This window comes from Hirundo rustica, chromosome 22 (assembly GCF_015227805.2).
Source record: "Hirundo rustica isolate bHirRus1 chromosome 22, bHirRus1.pri.v3, whole genome shotgun sequence".
Taxonomy (NCBI): domain Eukaryota; kingdom Metazoa; phylum Chordata; class Aves; order Passeriformes; family Hirundinidae; genus Hirundo; species Hirundo rustica.
Genome location: NC_053471.1, coordinates 5243145 through 5268565, shown reverse-complemented (window position 1 = coordinate 5268565; position 25421 = coordinate 5243145). Strand labels below are relative to the sequence as shown.

Below are 25421 nucleotides of genomic sequence, written 5' to 3'. Positions count from 1 at the left end.
TGTTTTGAGAACTAAGGCACTGATAGAATTTCTGCACTGCTCTTTTCAGTATGGCTTATTGCTTTCCTGTTCCTGCCATCTCAGTTTCTCCAGTACTGTTCTCTTCCTCTCCATGACCCTCATTGCGGTGCCAGTGCTTGTGTCTTTCCTGGGCTTAAACATCAAAACATTTAAGCATCTGTGTATCTGAATTTTAGCCCTTTCCTGTATTCATCCCCAGTATTTCACTGTGGTTGTACCATGTTTTTTGTGACTCAAAAGTTAAACCAGTATTTTTCTTTTGCTGGTATTTTATGTGACTTGCCTTGACATTACCAATTCTTTCTGCATGCTGCTGTACTTCCTGGAATAGTCCTGCTTGTCTTGGAGATGAGCCCAGGGTCCAAATGCAATAGAAAATATCTGTTATTGGGATCTTTACTAATTTATGCATAATGAGCAACAATTCATGTTTTTATTAAGCAGGAAAGGAACGTGCCAGTGCTCTAAATGGAGTGTGTAACATCATGCTGAAGTGTTTACTTGGTTGTACTTCCATGTGAAACACTCAGAGGTCCTTGGGTAGAATAAAAGGCTGAACTTTGCTGTAAAATATACCACCTTTACTTTTAGAATGCAGCCAAGCATCTGTTGTAGCTGCAGAGAATGGCTAATTTAGGTTTTGGTAGGCTGCTTTTACCATTCATTACAAAATGTTAATATTTGGACACGCAGTCTCCAAAATGCAGTTTTCGTGGTGGAGATGGGAGGTTCTGGTGGAGCTGTAGTCTAAGGCAGGGCACCCACAGGCTGCATGCCCAGGGTGGATTGTTTGTGTCTGGCAGGATTCGGTCATGCCTTCCCAGGAACCTCGCTTAGATGACAAAAACGATGAGGCTGATCTCCCTTCAGAAGACACTGATGGAAGTGAGTACTTTGTTACTTCAGAATCCCTCTCGCCTTCATTTTTTCCTCTTCCTGTTTACAAAAGTGGAGAAATATTGTCAACTGTCCAGTAATATTTAAAGCAAACTGGCCATAAGCAACTAAATACCTTTCTGTTTATTGATTTTTAAAGCTATTTCAATGAAGGCCTTTATAACCACACTACTTTGATTTCCTTTCCAGTTCCCTACATTCCTTCAAACCGGAAACATGACACCATTAAAGATGACTCTGAGGTACGTTCTTAAAATATTTTTGCAATTCGTATTTATGTACTCTGCAGAATTAACTGGGTTGGAAAAGACCTTTGAGATCATCAAGTCCAACATTCAACTTTTTATAAAATAGCTGATTATTTGTTCTGGGTTTTCTCCTGCCCCTTTCAGAAGTCTGGTGTTTGGGTATTTTTGTTTGTTTGTTGTTTTTTTTTTTTTTTTTCCCTGAAAGTTGATAATTTCTTTTTAAGCATTTTTATTGGATTTTTTTCAGATTTCTTCTGTGTTCAGCTGTTGTCATTCCACTCATGCTCCAAGATGCCTTTTAACATTTTTTTCCTCTCCCTTCCATTTGTTGGAATGACAGTGATTTAGCAGAGGGTTTGACTTTTATGGTCCTTACAACAAATGGTGGCTTTGCCATTGCCTTCTCTGCTGTCCCTAATGGATGCTCACCCTTTGTCACCCTCAGGCTCTTGCTGTGGAACTTGGTTCACTCTGGGAATCCATTAACTACTCAGCTCTCTGAGAGAGTTCATCTAAATAATACCTAAGCATTTCCAGACAGCTCCTGTGGAAACACAAATAGAATAACATACACTTAAACTCTTTTTTCAGGTCTTTTGTAGAAGATCTGACTCAATCTCTGCACATCAACAATGTTATTCTTTTAGAGCGGTCTGAAAAATCTGAATATGCTTCAGTTCTGAAGGGCTTAAAGACATTTCTTTTAAGAATGCTTCTGGCATGTTTAAAATAAATAGGATGCACTCTGCAGAGCACTGGCACTTGCTCTGATGTTCCCCTCTGAGCAAGGCTGCACCTTGTTCCTTTGCCTCCACTACAATGCTTGTCACTACCATTCCTTTCACACTTGAGTAGCTCCTGCTCCTGCCTTATTTTCAGTCATGTATCTGCAGATTTTTATCTCAAATTCAGAAATGGAAGGGTAGAGATTAAAAGCACATCAGAGAATTTTAACTGCTCACTTCTGCTGTGATCAGTGCTCAGGTCTGTGTTGAAATTTGGTAGGTGCTGTTTACTCAACTGTCCTGAATTATGCTGCTCTGATTGTCCCACCCTGCCTTGAGCAATACTGAAATAATTTCAGGTATCCTGCAGAAAGGAGTTGGTGTTCTGGGAGCTTTGTGTAGAATCTTTAAGCTTAAAGCAATCTCTTCTAATAGCAGTCAATCCTAGATCAAGATTCTTTATATAAACGCTTTCCACAGTTCTGCAGAATGCTGATCTGTCTGCAAGTACAGTAGTGTGAGGTCAGATAAAAATAGGCCACAGAAGTGTGTCAAAGCCTTGGGTATATTGGTAAAACCTGAAAGTCCAAGTACCTGCTGCATTTGTCTAGTTCAGCTGCTCCATCTTCAGTCCCATGTTTCACACCCAATTCCAGCAAACAGCCGAGATGATAAAATTTCTCTTTCTAAATTAATGAATTTAAAAATAACACTCTTCACAGTGGAATATTTCCTGCAAATTCTCTGACTTAAGAAATTGAGATCTGCTTCTGTGTGTTCCCAGGAACCTGTTAGAAATCCTAATTTTCATTAAAATTATAGCGAGCTGAGCACAGGCAGTTGTTGCCCAAACTGAAACCAAGACAGGTATATTCATCAGCAAACTAGGGTTTCCTTATTCATCTTATTTTTAGATAGCCTTTATTCATTTGTGCTGTGTCTGTCAGAATATGACCAGTGCTCCTCACTCTGTACGAAGGATGCAATGTCGATGGCTTGAGCTTCAGGAATTTGGATAAAGCTCATTTCTCAGGGCTCTGCTTTCCAGCAGGGAATATGAAAATGATTAGTTGAACGACCTACTGCCTTGAAAAAACCAGTAACTTTTAGTAAGAGCAAACCCAATGGAAACCAAACATTTCTAAACAATCAGCATCCAGCCCTGGGTGCCAGTGCCAAGCAAAGTCAGCAAATTCTGTCCAGTGCTAAAAGATCTCTCTGCTTTAATAGTTACTTGCTATGGAAATGTCTTCCATTTCTAGCATCTGTTTCTTTTTATGCAGGATCTCAAACCAGTCATTGATGGAATGGATGGAATTAAGATTTCTCAGGGGCTTGGACTCCAGGACTTTGATTTAATCCGAGTTATCGGCCGTGGAAGTTATGCCAAAGTTCTTCTAGTTCGGTTAAAAAAGAACGATCAGATCTATGCTATGAAAGTAGTGAAAAAAGAACTGGTCCATGATGATGAGGTAAAAGTCTGTGTTAATTGCATTCTGTTACATATTATAAAAACTTACTATGCTTTAACAAAAACCATTCAACTATGCAAGAAGTTCATGTTTCAGACAACTTCTCTGGCAGAGAAGTTTTTCTGACTTTTGAACTCACTTGTCATCAACTCTGCCCGAAGCACCAGGATGAAATCTGAGAGAAATGTCCCTTATTTTAATAACAATTAACAATTACTAATACTCTTGGTAAAACTCATGTATTAAACATTCCAACCTGGATGTGCTAATCTGTAAGTGATGAGATAAATGGGGTGGAATTTGTGCACTTAATTTTGAAAGGGAGCAAATGTGTTTTCCAAGGCAAAAGCATTGTGTGTGTGTCAGAGAATGAGCTGAAACTTTGTTCTTACACTCATGTTGGCAGAGCCTATGTGCAAGTGACTCAGTACCCTGAAATATTTCTTCCATGAGTTAAAAATTTATGCTTCTGCCATTTGAGATCCCTGTGTTTCACTCTGCCATAGAAATCTGCTGCATTTCTCAGTTATTTTCAAAATCCTTTAGATTGTTTTTAATGCGAGATCTCAAATGCACGGGTGTGGCAGGGAAATTAAAATGGGAAGGGTTTTGGGTTTTTTTTTTTTCATCTTTTTCCTATAAATACACTTTTTTTGAAAGTAGGGTGTTTGGGCAAAAACTATTTTAAGTGTTCTTTGTGTTGGTAGTTTTAATCAGTTGCTCTGGCTGTCATCTTTGTCATTATTCCAGAGGCTGGGCTTAGTTCTCCTAAAATCCTTTGTCTTTCTCATTTATTTGATGTTTGCTTTTATGAACCAAGATGAGGCTGTTGTGTGGTTTATTTACTGTTTCTTTTTTAACATGTGTTTTTCCAAGAAGGTGGGAACCAAAGCCAAGTCCTGTTTAATGAGTTGTGCAGCTGTTTGAGAACCAGAGGTAGATGAGGAAAAGCTTTCTGGAATTGTGGCTCTCATAATTACACAGAAGATAGAGCTAATTGGTTTTTCTTTTCTCTAAGACAGGCCGTATAATGAAATTCTGGGAATTGATAGGAAATACACTGAATTCTCTGAGTGCATGAGATATTGCAAGTAATGGAAATTTCACTTAGAAGTGTTCCACAAAGAAAGAAAATCAATTACCTAGCAAGTATCAGCATGTTTAAATTAGCTGGTACTTTCCAGGGTATGGCTGGTAGTGAAAAGTGGGATGGAGGGAAATCAAATACCTGGGCTTCTGTTCAGTTTTGCTAAGCTTAGTTTTGTTAAGTGGAGCACTGGTATAATCCTAATGCCAAGTGCGCTAATGAAGAGTTAATTTAAAGACTCTTAAAGAGAAGCTCATTTAGTTAAACCAAGAAGAAGGGGACATATTTAGTGCTTTATTCAGAATTGAATTTTTGGCTCTGGGTTTTGGTCCGGACTCAGGTTTACCTTCCAAGGTGATGTATCTTCATGAGGGTCCCCACAAAAAACCTACCAGGTTCATTTAATTTGATGGAGACAGTTTTTGGTTTCCTCTGAGACTTCAGTGTCAGCATCCAGCCCTGACAGGAGGGTCTGATTTCTCATTTTTTGTATTTATTGTCTCCAGATTGGAAGCTGGGAGTATCTGTGGAAAATGGAGAATTTTTAGAACAATTACAGTTCTGGTATATTGGCAGGGCCCTGTGTTTGCAGGGTGACACATGATCAGTGCATGAAAGGTGAAAATCTGCTGCTAAACCCAGCTGTCTGTGATGTTTAAATTGTGCATGGTCATGTGAAGTAAAGCTGAAATGCTTTGTTATCGCAGCACTGTGCCAGTATCATGCAAACTGTGGTAGGTTTTTATGATGTGGTTTTGCACTGGGTATTCAGGACCTCTCCCTGCTGAAGGATTAAAGATATCTGTGATGCTTTTAATGATTTTGGCTGGACCAACTAAGCAGGTTTTGGTAGTTTCATTGAATTAAATTTGAATTTCAGATGAGGAGATGAAGTTCAGTTCACTTGAAGCTTTTAAAAGCTGGGGATTCACGTTGCTTGTGTTACTGGCACGAGCTGCTTCAGCAGCTTTGGGACCATTTATCTAAGAACTGAATTTATTTCCATGCAGCAGTGTGAGCAGTTTATCAAATATTGCAGATGTGTGTTATTAACAACAGCTTAGGTTTTGTGCAGGCCTTCCTTAAGTGGTTAAATAACTTCTGAATATATAACTGAATTACAATGTTTTATAATCTCCTCCAGATTTGGAGGGGTCTTTGCCTTTCTGAAGAACAATGTAACAATGACATTGTGTGTCTGGCAGCACTGTGATGTTCACAGGTGTTTTTCTGGGAATACCCACGGTGGTTATGCAGCAGGAGTTCTGATTGTTCAATTACTCTATTTCAGGATATTGATTGGGTACAGACAGAGAAACATGTGTTTGAACAGGCATCCAGTAACCCATTCCTAGTTGGTTTACATTCATGCTTTCAAACAACAAGTCGGTAAGAAAGATCTGAAATTCTTTTTTTTATTTTTTTTTTTCCTTGAGAATCTTGATCATTGTGCTGAACTGCTTCTCCTAAAGCAAACGTAACCCTGCCATCACACAGCCAGGAGTTTTTGGAAGGAAGCATTATCATTGTCAGGGATTCACTGCTGCAGCAAAGTCAGCTCTAGGGGGGCAGCTGAGGCAGGGTGTGGAGGGAAGTGTGGTGTTCTGGCTCCTGAAGGGAGAGGGGAATGAGCAAGGGGAGGAGCTGTCCTGAGCACAGCCCTGTGAAATGGGGAAGGGTTTACAGCACCTTCCACTGAGGAGGCCAGAGCAGCTCTCAGCACTTCACTGTTCCTAAGGAGCCTGAGAGCTGGGCTGCCTGGTAAGAACCTTTTAATGATAAGACAAATCCCTACCTGCATAGTGGTATTGTCACCTGTGAGGCTTGAAAGCCTTTAGCACATATCAAAGCAGTGTGGGATTTTGAGAAAGTGCTTATTTAACTCTTAACTACTTAGAAATACTAATTCTTTGTCCCTGTGTGCATAATCCAAACTGGATTATTTGCTGCTTATTTTGCAGTTGGAATATGAAGAAAATGAGAATGTTCATGTCCATGCCTGAGTATGTTACTGAGGAATTGGGATGTGGTTTGGGATCTTTTTTGTTTTCACAGGCACTTGATTATAATCATCCATATGTGTCATAATCAGAAAATTGTCGTTCTACCCAATTTGCTTACAGTGCAGAGTGAAAAGTTTTAAAAAGTTTTCACAGATTATCCAGTCATTTATCCTTAAGAATAATCAATAATTGCAATGTGTACTGTCAAGTTTTAAAATACAAAGCCATGCATTGTACCTTTTCTTCAGTCCCCAAACTTTCACCTCCCTAATGGTTCGAGCCAGAGGAAATCCTCCTAGCAGGGAAAGCAGAGATAAAGGAGGTAAAGGAGATGTTTCAGTGCTCTGAAGGTACCTGGACCAAGGAGTGTTTGAAAGCAGGGAGAAAGAAATAAAAAACGATCTCCAAAGATCACTGGGTGAGGATTTGACCAAAACAAACTTGTCAGAAAAAATAAATAAACCTTTAGACAACTGACAAACTGTTGGGAAAGGCTCTAAGTTAAACCAGCATTCCCAAGCGCTTTCTCACCAAACACAAAGTAGAATTGTACACCTTATACAAAAATTGGAGTGGTCAGGCAAGGCAAGGGATTGAGAAGGAGATTTCTTGTTACTGATGAAACCCAGAAAAAGGCTGAGTCAGCAGCAGGATCCTGCGCATTCCTCTTTGGCAGCTACACTGACAGAGCTGAGGAGCAGAAATAGGAAAAAAAACCATCCTGAACATAATCAAAGCTTTCTGTATTCCTGATGTGTCTTTATGAGTCCTGCTTTTCCAGCCCAGCTGCTTCTTGCAGTGAAACTCTAGTTTTTTGTTGGTAACTTCAGCCATTTGCCATGGCTATGACCATAATGTCATGAATTCACAATTTGATTATAGCTGTAATGTTATAAAATCGTAATTATGACCTCATTTACATCAAGCAGGAAAAGCACGGAACTGATTCCGAGTGAATAAATTCATCAAGATCAGATTGTGTTAAGTGGCCCAAAGAAAATGAGTTGTAATAGAACAGGTTGTGACAAGGGTACTAATGGGGGGAAAGTTTCAAAAAAATGTTCCTTCTCTCGAATATAGTTTTAAAAAAGTTTTTAACACAAATGTGCTCCTAAATGTGAGGCTAATTGATGCTGTATGTAGCTGTTCATTGTTTCAGATACTGATGATGCTTGTTTCATTATTTTAATAAAATACATGCCTTGGACTTGTCCAGGACTGCCAGATAAGTGTCTTACAAGGATGGCAAGAACCTGAAACCTCCATCCTGCCAAACTGCCTGGTGTTTCAGTAAATCCTTCTGAACCCAGCAAGGCCTGCCCCTACTGACACACTTGAGCAGGACTTGACAGGGAACTTGGAACTGCAAATTCTGAATGGTGATAAAACACTGGGGACTTCCAAACAGGAGAGGAAAGCTGGAAGCAAAAGAGCATCAGGAGTGCTGTAATAAAATACTCATGGCATTGTTATGCATTTTGTTTGTTGCTTATTTAATTTCAGTTTAGCATTTCTCTTCTTGTGGGGAGGCAGCTCAGAGTCCTGCCAGCTGGATTTTGACCAACAGATTTTCCTGGTTTAAGTTTTAATGCTTTATAAGCGTTTCAAATGAAGAATCCTTTTCCAAGGAACAAAAAAAATCACCAGCTAGAGTGATCTGAGAGACTGGAGCATGTGTTCTCTAAAGGGAATGTTTTCCAGTGTGTGGATGTGTGGAAAGGAGTTTTCAGCTCATGGAAAATGAGGTGTCCAAGGAAATGCTGCTCCCTGGGCCAGCCCAACCCTCCCCAGAAGCTCTCCTCAGCATGTTCCTATCCTGGGCTCTCCCTGACCTTGGCAGCTCTGCCTGGATCATATTTTCCCTAGGATGAAAGCTTTCCTGCAGACTCATAGAAATCCCAATTCCACCTGGATCTCTGTCCCCGACTGATTTTTCGCTAGTTTGGAGCAGCCTGTGTCAAACACTCAATTCTCCAGAGGAACAAATGAGTCCAGAGCTTCCATCTGGTGCCTGTGTTGTGTACAGTGTCACACTCGTCTAATTCATGCAATTACAGCTTACAATTAATTAATTTAATTAATTTATGCAGATAATGGTGGTAGCATTTAAATAAAGGGAGTGTTCCTACACAAATAAGTGTTCCCTTTTTTCCCCTCTTAAGTAGCTTCTGTAACTATAAGAAATCTAGAAGTCTGAATCAAGAGTGGAAGTGAAAATGGCTCAGATGGGAAGAATAAAACCAGCTTTTCTGGAGAGTTTCCTTGGAGTGCATGAACTGTGTTCTGTAATTTCAGATTGTTCCTTGTCATAGAGTATGTGAATGGGGGAGACCTCATGTTCCATATGCAACGGCAGAGGAAACTTCCTGAGGAACATGCAAGGTATTTCCTGCCCCAGGGCACGTGTTTGCTTCTGTGCTGGTGCTTTAATGGACTTGGATTCTTAAATTGACAATGTCCTGCTTGGGAAAAACGTAAATTCTATTTTTTTGAAGGCTATGAATATTTTTAAACAGCAAGCAGTTCATCAGTAGGAGCAGTTATTCCAATTTACTCCTCTTTATTGCTCCATATTTAGGTGATGCCTCTTTGATCTGTTGCTAGAACATGTAATATTCTACCTAATTTGCTCTGATGTTGAAATAATAGTGTTGGTGGGAGAAGATTAAAAATCCAGTTTGCATAGCCCTGCACTACACAAAGGCTCACTGTGTCACTCTGAATAAGAGGAAAATAAAGATCTTCCATCTTACTGTGTGGAATTTTCAGAAAAAACATCTGTGGAATAAATATTTTCTTAATTAGTAGAAGGAAAAAAAATTATCTCATTTTTATTTAGGGGATGGTTTACAAGAGGTCAGTATATCAATAAATACAGCTTGGGTTTTTTATGCTATTGATACATAAAAGTTGGCTGTAAAATGATGTTTTAAGAACAGATATTTAAATTGCACCAGCTTTTGTACCATCTTAATGCTATATATGAACTTTCTGCTTCTTAATTTCAGATTTTATGCTGCTGAAATTTGTATTGCTCTAAACTTCCTACATGAAAGAGGCATCATCTACCGAGATTTAAAACTGGACAATGTTCTCTTAGATGCGGAGGGTCACATCAAATTAACAGATTATGGCATGTGCAAGGTAGGATTTTCCTGACCTTTCTTCTGTCACTCTTAGAGAACACTAAGAAAATTCTTCTTTATATTGACATGAATGTTACTGAGCCCAGAATTTGGCTGTGGAATTGGAAGTTTATTCTGAAAAAACCCCCTTGTTGAATAGAAACACATTTGGAACTGAATTGTAATAGAAGTGGTTTTTTCCCAAACATCTATTTGAAAAGGACTTCCAAATTGTTTAACTGATTTTTAAAATGTATCTGTAGTTAATAAGCAAAATATTGTTACATACATGTTGTAGCTCAGTTTTAATCCCCTTTGCTGAAGAGGAGCTGTGGAGTCCTGGGCCATTTTGAGCACTCTGAGTATTTATTTTGTGAAAGGAAGCTCTTTAAACTCCCTGAGTAACTTGGGGTTTTAAATCTAATTAAAGGAAATACCCAGAAAGAGGTTAGCTTTTAATTTATGAAATGATTTCTGCATGTAGGAAGGTTTGGGCCCAGGTGACACTACAAGCACTTTCTGTGGGACACCAAATTACATTGCACCAGAGATCCTCAGAGGAGAAGAATATGGTAAGTCACGACTAAACAACCCATAGTTACAATAAATAAAAGCTGTACCTTGGTTCAAATGCAATTGATTTCTTGACTTACACAGTTGTGTTAATATCTGATAAAACTTGAGTGCTCGTTGTGCGATTTGATTTTTTCCCCTGAAATAAAGGGTTGTTTTCTCTTCCAGTCACTCATTTCGGCTTCTTTTAAATCCCACTTGGCCTGAAAAATATTTATTCAATGATTTTAGAGGAAAACATTTTAACTGCAGCTTTGCAGAAGCCCTGAGTTCCCTTCCATTTGTCATCCCAGTTGAGAGGACCCAGCGTGAATCACGTCAGTGATTTCAGTCCTGCCAGCAGGCGCCAGGCTCAGTTTGTGGGCGAAGCCGAGGCCCTGGGGCGCTGCCTGAGAGCTGCCTGTGCTCTTCGCAGGGTTCAGCGTGGACTGGTGGGCGCTGGGGGTGCTGATGTTCGAGATGATGGCGGGGAGGTCCCCGTTCGACATCATCACTGACAATCCAGACATGAACACTGAAGATTACCTCTTCCAAGGTACAGCCTTCAGCTTGGGGTGCTTCTTTTGGGGGGGATGCAACCAAAATGGGCGCAGCAGAGTTGGGGTTTTTCCTCTCCAGTGTTACCCCACAGCTGCTGGAGCTGGGCAGTTGTGAAGCTGCCGACTGGGTAAAGGCAGAATTTCCTTAAAGCAGTTCTGTAACAGAATCTGATACATGAATTTTATATCGGGGCCTGATAGAAAATCAATTTCTGTTCAAAATCACACTTTGCCATATTCTTAGGACTGAAAGTTGTATTTCCTGTTTACATAACAAATAATAGCAAAAGGTAATGAAGGTCAAATGTCCCCTAGAAAATCTTCCAATGTCAGTAGAACAATGCCTTGAATTCCTGTAGCTCCTTTGTTTGCGTGATTTTAAATAATTACTTTATCTTCCATTTTCAAACTGGTACCATACTGGAATAACGAGTGTTTGTCTTGGAATCATGGTCAATGTCACAAACAAAAACCCAATCCTGCTGTTTTTAAACCTGTCGCAGTTATTCTGGAGAAGCCAATCCGGATTCCAAGGTTTCTTTCTGTCAAGGCTTCCCACGTGTTAAAAGGATTTTTAAACAAGGTAAATAACACTCTCTTATTTTTAGCATCTGAAAGCTGGAAGTCAGAGCTTCCTGCTGAAAGTGATACAGTTAAGAAGTTAATCTGCTTGCTATTAAGAAAATGTATAAAACCTTGGTATCCTCAATGTTAAAAACCCCACTTAGCTGGGAATTTATTGAGGGACTTCCACAGCATAGACTTGATTTTCAACTAGGTGCAGGTCTTTAAAAAATAACTGTAGCTTTGTTTATAAACTCTTTTCTGTAATACTTATTACTCATTTAATTAAGCTGATTGAATTCTGAAGAACCATTATCATGAATGGAAAAAACAAGGATGTGAATTATACATTCCTAAATAAATCCCTTATTTCAATAAGTAGTAAAAGATCATTTAAAAACTAGGTTTCAAACAAATTTTATTAAAAAAAAAAAGTATTAAGCATCCCTTGCTAGCCATGGTGTGTTTATCCCAGCAGAGTTTGCACAGTCATGGGAACGCTGGAGTCATCTCTGTGGGCTGTAAGAGGCTGGGAGTGTGTAATTCCAGTGTCTGTGTTTTCCACAGGATCCCAAAGAAAGGCTTGGCTGTCAGCCCCAGACGGGATTTGCTGATATCAAGTCTCACACGTTTTTCCGCAGCATAGACTGGGACCTGGTAAAAATCAGTCCTTGTGTTTCTGGGTGTTCAAAAAGAAGAATTCATTTATTTATTTGTTGTGTGTGTGTGGACAACCCTGTTGCAAACAGGGGAAATGAATTCTAGAAATGTAAAAGCAGTGGTCATAATCCAGCTGGGTTTTGATGTATTTACCAGTTCTATGGCTCTTAAAATCAGCAGGATTATTCGGGTGGCTGTCAGGTTTAGTGACCTGAGGAGTGAGCAGGATCAGTCCCTTGTGTAAAGGAGGTGGCAGGTGAGCAGAGGGGTTATTTTTAAAGGGGCTCTGATTACAATTTTCAGGTTTTTGTTAGCACTGCTGGGATGAGGGAGGTTTTTGGTTCACGGTGCAGAAGATAATTTGCATTTCAATGGGTTTGCAAGCATAAAATTGTATCAAAATTGGATTTTTAAATCTTCTGCTACTTGGTAATTGCGTTACCTTCTGTCTTCAGCGTGGAAACCATCCCAGGAATGCCCTAGTAACATTTATTGACACTTGAGCAATAAAGCTGTAAAGTCTGGAGCACTTCCCTATCAGCATTACATTTTTAATATGTAGTTAACAATTGAAAATGTGTCTGTAGTATTTCCACAGTCTGGGAAGGAGTAGGAAGAGGCAGCACTAACATGAAAGAGTTCAGATGAGAGAAAGCTGCACAGTTTCATTTTCCCTTTGAAGCTGCTGCTCTGAATTTCGTTGTAACATTTCTCAGAGAATTCAGTGCAGAAAAAGCTGTGCTTTAAAAGACCTGGTGTTTACAAAATTATCCCTGTAATGAGGCCTGTCTTTAATTTGGTCAGACAGCCCTTGCTTGGAGTTCTCCCTTCAACCTGAGTGGTTTTTTTGTTTGTTGTTTTGGTTTTTTGGATTTTTTTGCCGGCTTGTGTTGCCCCAGTGCAGCTCACCTGGGGGTGTGGAGCAGAACATCAAGTCCTGCACTTTGTTCTGCTTTGCAGCTTTTGGGAGAGAGAGGGAAAAAGACAACTGTTGGATTTGTATTTTGTTTATTTGTAGGAAAAAACCCTTCATCAAAATTGGTACTTTTTGGTCAACATTTACTGATTAAATTTTTATATTTTCTGACATATTTTTTATGGCTGAAAGCCTTAATATAAAATCCCTATTTTTTAAAAAAAGGGAAGATTTAGGTGATCTGTTTTGTGATATCATTAGCACAGTACTGCTCTGGAAGATCAATGCAAGATAAATTTGAAGTTAAATTTCTAATAACTTTTGGCAAATGTACTCAGGAAAAATGAGAAAATACTTGGAAAGCTTTTTTTAGTTATTAGAATCTACTCACCACCTGCATTTCAAAGAAAACATTTGGACTTAAAAGCTCTCCCAAATCTTTTCAAGTTGGAACCTAAGGAAACGACTCTGACACTGACATAAAACTTGTTCTGTGTGAAGCTTGGAAAAATAAATACAGGGGAAAGTGAGCACAGAGCCCAGGAAGGTTTTTCCTGGTGTTAGTCATCCAAAGTGTGTGGCACAGCCCAGAAGAGTTGAGATTGCTCGCTCTGCTGTAGGATGGCTCAGCAGCAGCCAGGGCAGTTCTTTTTTGGATTGTTTGGGGATTTTCAGTCTGTTCTTATCTCAGTGCCTGTTTGATGGTGTTTAACCATTCTATGCTGGAGTAAGAGCTACAAAGCCACGGCTCCTGTTGGCAGTGAGGTGTTTTCTAGAGCTGCACCTCCTGTTTTTTCACTCATTTTCTCCAGTTAAAGGCTGCAAGTTCTCTCTGTGGCTGATTGAAGAGGGCTTTTATGCTTTAGTGACTATAACAAAGGAAGTCTGATGTTTAACCCCTTGTGGAATAATGCCTGGCTGTTGGATGTGTGTGTGTGTGTGGCAACAACTCTCAGGGACAGTCCTGCCACCCTACTTCAGTTTTTCAATATTCATTTCACTGATTCCTTCATGTTGCCGTTCTTGTTTGGGAGGAGCTGATTATTTCTTCCTCACAACTTTGATTTCATGGTGCTTTCCCAGACCTGATCATCCATGGGATGTTGATGTGTCAATGCACCATTCTGTGACAGCTCCACAATTTCCTCCTGTCTCCATCTGTCCTTCCTGTGCTCTTGTCTGAAATCCAAGATTTTTCTGTGCTTTACTCCCTGTTTTGTTTGCTCTGTCCCAAGCATCAAGAGAGATCCTGACCTTAAAATCAGGTTTTTATCTGATGTTGGTAATACAAGTGACCATTTTTGTCAGTGGCAACTACTACTCACTCTCATCACGCTTACCTGCCCTGAGTTAGATTGTGGAGATTTGTAGCCTAGAGAGTTTTTTTAACTGAATATAAATGCTAGAATTAGAATGTTGGTGTCTGTGCTACTATAAATTGGACTGTGTGACAGATTGCACACAAATGCAGGAAGTAGGTTGATTTCTCAGGAACAAAAGTAAATATATTGTGCTAACTGCTGTATTGCAGCACTGTGGGAATTTATCAATCCTGAGTCTAAGCTACCAATTTAGAAAAAAGCTCAAAAGGCTGAATTATTTGTGGGTTTTTATTTTAAAGTAGAGAGCAGTAACTGTATTGGTGTCTGTTGCCTGGCTTGTGGGGTGTACTACTTGATATTTTGATGTTCCTTTCCAATATCATTTGCAGCAGTTGGATTTGAGTTTCCTGAGGATGTTGTAACCCCTCCACACTGTAATTTTTTCCTTTCCCCCCATATTTTGGGTAGCTGGAGAAGAAGCAGACGACGCCCCCGTTCCAGCCGCAGATCACGGACGATTATGGGTTGGATAACTTCGACACGCAGTTCACCAGCGAGCCCGTGCAGCTCACCCCAGATGATGAGTACGTGCTGCTTTGCCCCAGCCCAGCTGCATAGCTAGAAATTAATTCATAAATTCTCTGAAAATCACGAAGAGACCGTGTGCTTGCCGTTAGAACCTAGTCACGTTACAGTAAATTTGAGATTTTTTTGTACCTAGCATAACTTATTATGTGATAGAGTGCCCAGTGTTCTGATAAACTAAACGCTGCTCTCATTTGTTTTTCAGAGATATAATAAAGCGAATAGATCAGTCAGAATTTGAAGGATTTGAATATATTAATCCATTGTTGCTGTCAACAGAAGAAACAGTATGAAGGAATGACCTCGTTGGGGACAGTGTGAATGACATTCATTTATCCTTAACTACAGTATATGCATGCGAGGCTGGGGACTGGTCACTTTGGATGGAGACCAATGATCTAAAAACAAATTTGCTGCTGAAAAATCAAAGAAGAGAATTATGATTTTGGTGGGTGTCCTCTGCCACTTAGTGATTCTTAAGTTCTGGGCACTGACACAGCTGGCTTCATTAATGAAGGAATTTGCATTTTGTGCCTGTTTCATGAAGGATTGAAAGGTTCATTGCATCCCTGCAAAAGGAGATCATGAGAAACTCTGAGATCCACACACTTTCTACAGATGCAATGAGCTCCCAGTTGAAGAGTATTACAGTGTAACATCCTGAAGAATAAAATATATTACGGTGGTGTTGAAGCTTATTTTTGATGCCTTTTTTCACAAGTGGTACCTGTCTAAACATCTCAGATATATTTAAAAGGAGTTGTGTTTTATTAGCAATCAGAACATAAATTTGGGTACAAGATTTAAGTGCCTAAATGGATAAACTGCATTGAAGGATTATTGCGTATTTGGGACGTTCTTACACCTGGTAAGTTCTGCTCGTTAATATTAAGTAACATTTCCATCTGAAACATACAGTTCACAGCTGCAGCCTGATGTTTAGTTGCGTTTTTACAGAATTTGGAATGCAGAGCGACTCAGTGAGATTAATTCCAAATTAGAATTTACGGTATCAATTTCAGAATCTGTTGTCTTAAACTCCAAATTTACCAAAATGTAGAGATCGAAGAAAACTAAATTTGCACACAAAGTATTTCTAAACATACTTAAGCAGTGCCTACACCTACAATGATATTGTGTTGTATATTAGATTTTTGAAAAGTATTTTTATCAACAATACAAATATTCAGATGTAGAGCAAAAGCATAGCCTTAAAGTTTAAGTAGTAAATCTAGAATAACCGTAAGATAAAATCCATTTTCCTGATAAAGCACACCTCCTACTTACGATAAACTGTCTGCTTACAGTTGCTCGGTGTACATTAATAACTAATCATCCTGCAGCAGAGAATGGGATCTTTCAGCAAAATGATTTGCATCAAAGTAGTACAATTCTTTTAATGGAAGAAAAACCAATACCTAAGAAATTGGAAAAAGCAAAAGACAGCGATGGAATCCTTTCTGGTGGGAAGTGGGGGTGCCGGGGGAGGAGTCAGAGCCGGCTCCGCTGCCCCGGGCTGCGCTGGGCTCCGGGGCTGCAAGGGAAAGCAGAAACCCTGCGCTGCGGCTTCTCACCTGATGGGGTGTAAAACACGGGATAAATTGTGACACTTTGACTTTCTTTACATTAACCTATGGTTTTCTCAGGGTACAGCATTGCATTAGGTGCTGAACATGACATCTTTGGGATTCACATCCAAGTCATGAGGTGCTAGGACCAGACTGCCAAAACATCGTTTGAAATGTTCAATTAATCATTGATTAACAATCTAGGTTTTGTATCCCCTCCTTAGCCACAATTCTGCAGACCTGTGGTTGTTTAGTTCTATGAATCCCATTCAGGTTTCAGTTGTGGGTTTCTCTGTTGGACTGTAGCTTTTCATATTCAGCAAAATGTCTTTTAATCAGCACTAAATAATTTAACCAGTCAAAAGTACTTGCCTCAAATGCCTGGACTTTAGATACTTTATTATCTACTAAAGGCAACATTACCTTTTAAATGTAATCTGACTTTTGTTTTAATTGCTCCTTTTCCCCCTTTTCCCCTCTTATTTTATTTCCCCTGGATAACTTCCCGTTCAGTGTTTTCAACTCCCCTGGTACTAAAGTTAATCAGTAGAGATCAGAGTGACTGCAGGCAGCTCATGAATGGAACTGTGACAGGTTAAGCTGTCCTTTGACATGCCAGGGCATGGAACTTTAAACTGGAAATATTAGAAATGTGGGTTGGGGGTTTTTTTTAACCTTTTTTCTAGGTTTCAGAACATTTTGGGAGGGAGGGAAGGAAGAATAGGAAGACACATTTTGCTAATCAAACATTGTAAAGACTATTTGATTTTTATTTAAGAATTTACAGGCATTTACAATGTTGCTGTGTTGCCAAATAGTTTGATGGGTACAAGTTTGGTTGCTCACGTGCAAGTGTTTGAATAATGTTCTGTTCATGATGAAGGGGAAATTTTTTATATAAAGTACTTGTTTTATAAATAAAAGAAAATGAAGGATGTAATTAAATGTGTGGTTTGGAAAAAAAAATCCTAATATATTACAAATGGATCTGGTAATGATATATAGTTGTCTTATTTGAAATAGTAAATGAAAATTCTAGCTAATTTAATGATTGTAAAACAGTAAATATGTTCTTGTAGTTTTGTATAATTAATTAGTTGGGATCTTTGCTGACCAGTTTTACTTGTGCAGAAGATGGTATACTAATCCATAACAGCTGAGATCATTTATATTCTTGCACATCTATTAAAGACTTTAATGAAAAAGTTAATAGACTGTTATTATTTATCAGTGAACTGGGCTGTGTCCAACCTCTTAAACAGACCCTGCTGTAAATTAAATCTCTAGGAGCCTCCCTGTATTTTTATGCCGTGCTCTGTGTGTATTCTCTATCCGAATCCCAGCTCAGCTGCAGGTTTTGAGGTCCAGGGCACGTTGGTGATCCCATCCCTTGGTTTGTGGTTACCGAACTCTCACTGAATGCCATTTGTTGTCATTCCCAGGCTTAGCAACTGTTCCCTGCTGCTCTGGAAGTGAGCAAAGGATCGGCTGAGCCTCCTGAGCCCCTCCCAGCCCCCCAGGCTCTGGGCTCTTCCCTGCTCCCAGCCCTTGATGCCGCCTGGGGGGAGCTGTGCGGAACAAAAATCGGCTTTTGGCTCCATGTTAAATCTCACTTTGCACCACAGCACTGGGACACTGGCAGGAGTGTTCCTTCTGCAGCTAATTAGCCCAGTCACATTAATCACCTGTTTAACACTGACTTAGAAACCTGCACTGTAAGGTTTTGAATTTAGCTGGGCTCTTACAGACCCTTTATTTGGTCCGGGCTGTGTTTTCTCTTAAAGAGCTACACTCCCAGGATCAATTGTACAATTATACTTTGTTACTTGGGTACTAAAATGACAAAAAAACACCCAAATTCAAATTACTTTTTAACTGAGTTTATTTTCATAGATTATCTGTTTAGGAAAAAACCAAACCAGTAAACTTTTGGATTAGAGTAAGTAACTGTTGTCTTTTGCATCAGACAAAGGTAGAGGGATTTCCAGAAGTGGATTTTCTCCAGGAGTACCAAATCTGATTTCCCTGGGGAGTTTCTGGGACATCCCAGAGCACTGTTTTCAGAACTAGAACTACTTTACATGCGTTTGAGAGGCTTTAAAATACAAAGTACAAACAGGCAGGTGGCACTTGTCCTTCTACTGAGTTACTGGTTAAAGTCAGAGACAAGGACGTGCTTCCTTGGCACATTTGTCCTTTTCCTTTGAGAAAGCTTCATCCTCAGCCTTGTTCCTTTGCTCTCCACTCTTCTGGATTTACCACATGACATCATCTGCACTTTCAGACAAGCACCTGGCGAGGTGGCCGTCGATGTCCAGCTGGGAGAGTCTGCAAGCACAGAAACAGTCACATCCTTCTACTGCCTGTTCTTCACTCCCTCCCAGAAGTGTTCTGGTACATTGGTGGGGCAGTAACTCCTGAACCCAAAACCTCCCACCCTTGCTGTTACTGCTGCTCACACTGGAGCTGAGTAGCACAGACCTCAATATGGAGACCTGATGCATTTGAAGCCTTTCTGTCTAAATCTCTTGACAGAATGACCAAAATTGTCTGAATATTAATGTAGCCACTCCTTTGTCTCCCTGTTCAGCCTCCCAACAACAGGGAAAGGGGCACCCAACAGAGCTTGCAGGGTTAGAGGACCTGTGGAAAAGCACATTTTCAGCAACTCTGACAGCCTAAGTACTGCAAAATTGTGTTAAGAGCTCTTACTGTAGAGCAGATATTCAACTTGTAAATGGGATTAAAGTAGGTAATTCTGACAGCTAAAAAGGAACTTACAGTAGAAGTTTTGTCTGCTTTTGTCATTCTGTATATAGAGGATGCATCCAGAACCTGCTGGGGCTCTTTCATGGGAAAATTATGAAAAAAACCAAACCAAAGCACAAACTTACCTTCCACTAAACTGCATCAGGCACATTGGACAACTGTCGAGAGCTGAAGCTGCCTCACTCTGCTTTTCCCCGTTCTCCTCATGGCTCTGGGCCCCAGCAGCGCTCCCAAGCTGAGGCTTCTCCTCAGGCTCCCGCACTGGAAGATCCCCGTGGTGTGTTTGGGTTTGAGGCTTTTCCTCACCCGTTTCTGTCCCGTGTGCCCTGCTGTTCTGTGCAGTCCCTGTGCAGTGCTGCTGAGGGCTCTGAGCTCCTGCAGGGCTTGCTAAGGCCGAGGGCTGTGCTGAGCCGCTGTGCCCAGGGAGTTTATGTGACTTAGGACTCACAGCCAGCTCTGCAACACCTTTTGTGTCTGCCCCAGACACGGTTTTGGCTCGATCTGTACTGGTTCCCCTGCAGGTTTTCTCGGCTGTGGATGATAAGCTTTTCAGTTTATCTGCCTGTCCTTTATGTAATTCATTGCTCTGGCTCTGTGCTGGCTGCTGGGAGCTCAGATCCTTGAGGTTCAGACATTTTTCTTTGTAAAAAGATGGGAATGATACCCACTGAAAGTCTTTTATTCCGACTGTAAAGACTTCCTGGCGTTCTGGACTCTTTTCCTGTTGTTTCTACAACACACACACACAGAGAATGTCTTAAGCAAACATAGCTCAATCAATACCTAAACCCAGGCTTTGGGAACACATTGCAAATACTAAGAAAGCTGAACTACAGGGAAGAACATAACATTTTATTTACGTCCCTCCTCCAGGAGCTTCCTGGAGCTGATGAAATATGGGTCTCCCCCTAACATTTCTAAATGGATACCATGGGTACTCATGTTCCAGAAGAAATTAAGGATGAGAACAAAAACCTGCTGCTGTTTAGGGTGGGGAAAAAGTACTTTATAAGGACTGATTTTTATGTTTTGATCTTCCTAATGTCAGGGTGGCTTCTGTGTAATTAACCCCTCCACTACAGTTTGCCTTTTCCAGTTTCATTCCTTAGGGAGATGCTGGTGGCAGCCAGCATCCTTACACAGGCTCCCTCTTCCCAGCAAAACGTTGGAAAGAATTTCCTGTACTGCAAAACACGCTTCTTGTAGCTGTCCTTACATCCCCTGCCACACCATGCCCAGCCACACCAGTGCACACAGAGATTAAAGAGCTGAAACCCCACACCTCTAAAAGCCATTTCAGGTTGTTTCCCATTAACCAGGCTGTCGCCATTGGAAGCAGGACACAAAGTGCAAAAACAAGGATACAGCTCGTTACCTTTTCCAAGAACTCTGGAAAGCTGGGCACTGTGTCCCAGATTGTGCAGTGTGAATCTTGACTGATGTCTTTCAGTAGCAAAAGCCAGGTTTTTTCACACTCATTTAATTCTTCCTTTTCAAACCAGGAACATCTGTCAGTCGATGCCCTGTAAAGACACAGTCCAACAGTTTGAGGGTAGGAGAGAAGAAAGAAAATACTGATGATAGTTCGCCTCTTTTTTCTGGAACACAAAGACATTATTGAGCCTGCAAACTATTTTTTGCAGCTTTATATGGCTGATGTGATTTGTACAGCTAGCAAAAAATGAATGTCTAAATGCTTTCCTTTCTGCTTGTAACAAATGAGCAGTAGGTATCTATCACTATCTTCACTTCCAAGTGAAAGTGAAGTGCAGCCCCCGTTTTATCTTAAATACCAAGCTAAGCACCCGCTGAGCACAGAAATCATGGAAGTGTTTGCAGTGAGGGTGCCAATTGCATCGGTTCCCATGTATGTCTGGACATTTTCACAATGCCATTTGAAATTACTATCTTCCCCAAACAATTTTATTTAATCAGTCCTAGGAACCATAAGCACTAAAAGGTAATGCTGTATAAAGACAATTCCAAGGGAAGGATTGATTGTTAAAGCCACAATGGTTTTTCCAGCATTCTTCCTGATGCCTTTTCTTGGGTTGCTGTCCAGGAATGGAGCTGCACGGCAAAGAAATTAGAAACAACAAACCCTCGAAGAGCAGAGTGATCAACCTCTCACAGCCCATGGTGGAAGGGACAGGGCTGAGCCCCCCGGGCTCGAACACAAACCGAGCCACTCACTGCCTTCAGTCCTACCGAACTCCAGGGCCGCAAAGAAACCAGGAAATACTTCTGTGAGCCGTATTCTGGAAGGAAGAAAACTGAGTTTTCACACATGAACATTTCCCAGGCCCTGTCCTTGCCAGAGCTGTTCTACGCCGAGGAACGTGCAGAAAGCGTGGGGCCCGCTGTGCTTTATCCTGCAGTTTTATCTCTATTTTTAAAAGGCGCTACGGGCGGTGTTTTATGAAATAACCTTTAGCAGACACAGATCTGACCGCGAAACGCCGCGAGTCGCCGGGGCGGTGCACCCTGGCCCTCGGAGCCGATCCGATCCCCCCGGTCCCGACTCACTGGGGCCGCGGCGGGGGCTCGGGGCCGGGGCTGCGCTCCCGGCCGCGGGCGGACGGCGCCGTCCGGGGCTTCAGGCGCAGCTTGGCGGCTCCTTCCTCACACATGGCGAGGCTCCCCGCGCCTCGCCGGGGAACGGCGCTGGCGGCCGCGGGAGGGCGGGAGAGAAGGTAGCCGGGGCCTCCTCCTCTTCCTCCTCCTCCTCCTGGCCGGGGCGCGCCGGCGGGGCTGTGACTCTCCGCCCTCAGAGCCGCCCTCACGGCGCGGGGTGGCGGGAGCGGTGAGGCGCTATGATGGCGCCCTGAGGGGAGTCCCCTCTTCCCGAGCCGCTGCACCCCTCAGTCGCCGGGGGCTGGTATGCCTCGAAACCAGCCCTTTTTTGTGTTGATTTTCCCCCTCAAACTTCATGTTTTTGTAGGGTTTTGGTGTGTTGGAAAGGCAGGGTCAGGGGCTGCGCCGGGTGGTCCCCTGGCTGAGGGGGACAAGATGGCGGCGGGTCGGGCCTGGGCGGTCCCGCCCTGGGCCTGGAGCTGCTGCGCGGGGCCAAACCCAAAGGCTGTTCTTCCAAAAAATAAAATGGATTGGGAGCGCACCTCTGACCTAATTTCGCTTCTAGAGAAGAATCTGAAATGATGCAGTTTGACGTTTTTGGCGGGAATGTCGCCTTGTGGCTTGAAATAAAGAAGAGGGTTTAAACACTCCCCGGGCTGCAGCCGTCCCAAAAACAGACACCAGAGGAATCGTGACAGACACTTCATCCTCCAACACTACATGAGAGGATCAGAAAGTAACTCTGCTGTTAAAACTCTTCACAATTGATGCAAAAAATAACTGTACAAGGAAATAAATCCAGTTTGGTAACAGATGTTTATGAGGGAGCACCAGCACAGAGGACTCTGCATAAACCAATTTATTATTGGTAAAACATGAGTTCAAGTACACATTCTTCTTCTGTAACTGCATTTATGCATTGCTGGATATCTGTGGACTGCGCCATCCTTGGATTTTTCAGAGCAGAAAGGAGGCATCAGTATTGACTGTATTAGAAATTACACCTTTGAATTATTGTGTTGGTCACACAGCCCAGCAAAAATGTCTTAAATTACAGTTGACATGACTTAATACGTGTATCTTTGAGTGGATCTGAACCTTGAAAATGGGTATCAGACTTCAGAGATTCACATTTCACATACATTTAAACCTGAGCAAGTCCAGGCAGCCCATCCAGAGGTGTTTCAGCTGAGGATGATCCTGTCCCTGCAGAGATCTGGGAGGCTCTGCCCAGCCTTCACCTTTCCTGTGTTAACTCAGGTACTTCGTGTTTCTGTGAGTCCATAATGCCTTTAACTCTATGTAATAACTAATCTCTTAATTTTAAAGCAGAATTAATAAGTTTCCTTTTGCGGATAAAAATCTTGGAAGTGCAAAGTGTTTGGTTGCTCCTGGGATATGTGTCAGTTTACACAATAGATAGCCCAGCTGAAAAATAAAAATAAAAAATTGTCACAGCAGAGGGCCATCATTTCAGCTGTGTGATGAGCAGAGCAAAACAAGAATGAAATCCAGGAAGAAAGAAACGACGGTGGAAAAGCCAACCCCTGTCACACTTTTTCCCACACTAATATCTGTTACAGCTACTGCAGTGCCCAGGGAACACCCAAGGGACAGTCACAGGGTTCTGCCTGTCATTTTTGTTGCCATTTAGAAGCTGCTTCCGAGCGTGGTGAAAGGAGATCCTAGGACATCGGCCCTCTTTTCCTTCTTTGGCGTTCCCCCAGAAGCTGCAGGTGGAACAAGGTAAGTGGAATAGAGGCAAGGGGTGAATCTGGATCTGAAGGTTTTAGGCTGCTGTGGAGAGGGAGGTGGTGGTGGCAGCAGAGACAGAGCAAAGAACAGCACGAGAAAAGGGGAATAAATAAAACAAATGTGTGAATTGAAGAGGGGTTTGGCCGTGGAAATGGTGGGAAATGAGACGAGAGAGGAGGGGTAGAAACCTGATTTCACAGCCAGCTGAAGAAGTGTTCCTTGGGGGGGTTTTAGTCAGGATCACTGGGAATTGTGGCCCAGCGCTGACTGTCGCCACATGGAGGCAGCAAACTATGCAAAAACAAGGCTTTAACAAAATCCGGGGGGCTGTGAAAGCATCCGATCATACTCCTGCCTGTATCTGTGCTAATGATCAGCGATGGCACAGGGTTCCTTTTACTCCTGTGATGTTTGCGTTAGTGTTTTATGTTTTATGACCTCTTGGATACTCCTTGGACAATCCTCTGCTGCTACATCGTGTGTTGTACCCATGGATTTATGTTGTTAGATACGACTTCTCCCAGAAGAGCCATGAGGAGTGCAGCCTGTTCTTCATGCTGGAGGTGTTGCTGTGTGGTGCTGTGAGCACTTAGAGCATTTGCAAAAGCTTTATTATGGGGGAACATAAAAATTGGTTATTGTGCAGTAAGGGCCACAAATGAAAGGATATAATAAAAAGAACAGGGAAAATTATTATTGCAGCTTCTACTTGTAAAAAGCAAAAGGAGAAAACCTTGCTTTTGTAGCAACTGTAGATTGTAGGTGGGTTTGGATTTTATAGATTTAACTGAAAATTCTGAGGTTTTTTTGATTGTTATATGTTTAATGATACCCACTCTAATCGTGTCATGAATGCTTTCATCCCTGCTCTATCTGCTTCTGTAACTACCAGCACATTTCAAACTAGAAATCTTTGTCCATTAAGGGCATTTAGTATTTTTCATCTGTGTCTTTCCAGAATTAATAATATACTAAGAATAGGAAGGCAAAGCGTAGAATAGGACCTGTTCTTGGGCTTGCCCCTTTGCACAAGATCATATCTTCTGTTTCCTTCACTGAATGGAAATCCTATTACTTCTTGCTTGATTTTGGGCCTTGCTAATTTAATAATTATAATGTTTAGTGGTCTTAGAAAAATAGTTCTCCTAGAAATGCAGGGAGTAGTCTTTATCCTAATCAGCCTTGACTGGATTTGAGCCAGTGGTCAAGGGATTTGAGCTTGTGGAAGCCAGAATGCTCCTACAGATTATCTGCAGGGATTTCCTTGTAAATGGAGTGCCAGCATGTGTAGTTATCTCTTCCCTGTTGAGTCTCATCAAGCTGCACACGCTTAATCTTTACTTACATGGTCCCTGATTCTTGCTGTAAAGTGGGCCTCAGTTTTAACTTTTGCTCTCAGGAAGAAGGGGCTATTATGACAAATTCTAATCCTTTTGCAGTTCCACAATCACTAAAGCCTATAAATTTCCTGCCAAACAAACCAAGTGATCTTTTCCTGGGCTGAGGGAAAGAGGAGAGTGTAAAACGCAGGTGCCAGCATTTGCTGGGGAAGAACTGGTACATTATCAACTAATCCGCCTTCTGCTATTTCTGATTTCCTCCCCAACAGCTGCAGCATTGAATGAGAGCTTCTGCATTTGGGAAGAATTAGAAAGCCTGGTAATGCAGGGTCTCTATTACAGATACAACAGCTCACAGACAGGGAGGAGATTTTTGCTGCCGGTGTAGAATTTGGAGTGCTAGGCATTTTATAGCCTGGAAAAATTGTAATTTTCAGCTGTTGTTATGGAGTAATCAATGAAGAAGAGATGCCACAGTTTCTGCTGGGTTTCTCTCAGAGCCTGATGTCATTGCATGCAGAAGCTATTATTTTTTTTTAATGTGCCACTTTGAGGCTGAAGCACATGCAGTTTTTATTAAAACTTTTTTTTTTTTATGATGACTGATGCTTGCTGATAGTTTTAGACCTTCTGAAATATCTTTGCTTCTGTAGTGATAGCTCCTGTATCAGATAAAAG

General features: G+C 41.4%; 2 protein-coding genes across 5 annotated transcripts in view; one reads left to right on the top strand and one right to left on the bottom strand.

Annotated features, from left to right (window-relative positions):
- PRKCZ (protein kinase C zeta) overlaps positions 1–17515 on the top strand; it is a 40293-nt gene extending 22778 nt beyond the window's left edge. For all 4 annotated transcript variants that reach the window (XM_040084385.2, XM_040084387.2, XM_040084386.2 and 1 more), the window contains 12 exons: positions 825–906; positions 1108–1160; positions 3175–3363; positions 5742–5839; positions 8749–8835; positions 9462–9597; positions 10063–10150; positions 10567–10686; positions 11194–11273; positions 11822–11911; positions 14621–14736; positions 14943–17515. In XM_040084385.2, coding sequence (XP_039940319.1) covers positions 825–906; positions 1108–1160; positions 3175–3363; positions 5742–5839; positions 8749–8835; positions 9462–9597; positions 10063–10150; positions 10567–10686; positions 11194–11273; positions 11822–11911; positions 14621–14736; positions 14943–15030 — 1227 coding nt within the window. In that variant the 3' untranslated portion in view covers positions 15031–17515. The remainder of the gene's footprint in view (positions 1–824; positions 907–1107; positions 1161–3174; positions 3364–5741; positions 5840–8748; positions 8836–9461; positions 9598–10062; positions 10151–10566; positions 10687–11193; positions 11274–11821; positions 11912–14620; positions 14737–14942) is intronic.
- Positions 17516–18197: 682 nt separating this feature from the next.
- FAAP20 (FA core complex associated protein 20) lies at positions 18198–21704 on the bottom strand. Its single transcript, XM_040084875.1, has 4 exons — positions 21601–21704; positions 20450–20597; positions 19200–19804; positions 18198–18633 (listed from the first exon to the last, which is right to left on the bottom strand). Exons 1-4 carry the CDS (start codon positions 21702–21704, stop codon positions 18561–18563), a joined length of 930 nt encoding a protein of 309 aa, XP_039940809.1. The 3' UTR covers positions 18198–18560.
- Positions 21705–25421: the final 3717 nt, after the last annotated feature.

What these genes read in the sequence shown, in the direction of transcription:
- FAAP20 (XM_040084875.1), bottom strand. Translation starts at nt 21,704, where the DNA reads ATGTGTGAGGAAGGAGCCGCCAAGCTGCGCCTGAAGCCCCGGACGGCG. An exon ending in TTCCAGAGTTCTTGGAAAAG is followed by an intron (nt 19,805 to 20,449) that starts GTAACGAGCTGT and finishes TGTGTGTTGTAG; the next exon opens with AAACAACAGGAAAAGAGTCC. An exon ending in CTGATGCAGTTTAGTGGAAG is followed by an intron (nt 18,634 to 19,199) that starts GTAAGTTTGTGC and finishes CTGTGCTTGCAG; the next exon opens with ACTCTCCCAGCTGGACATCG.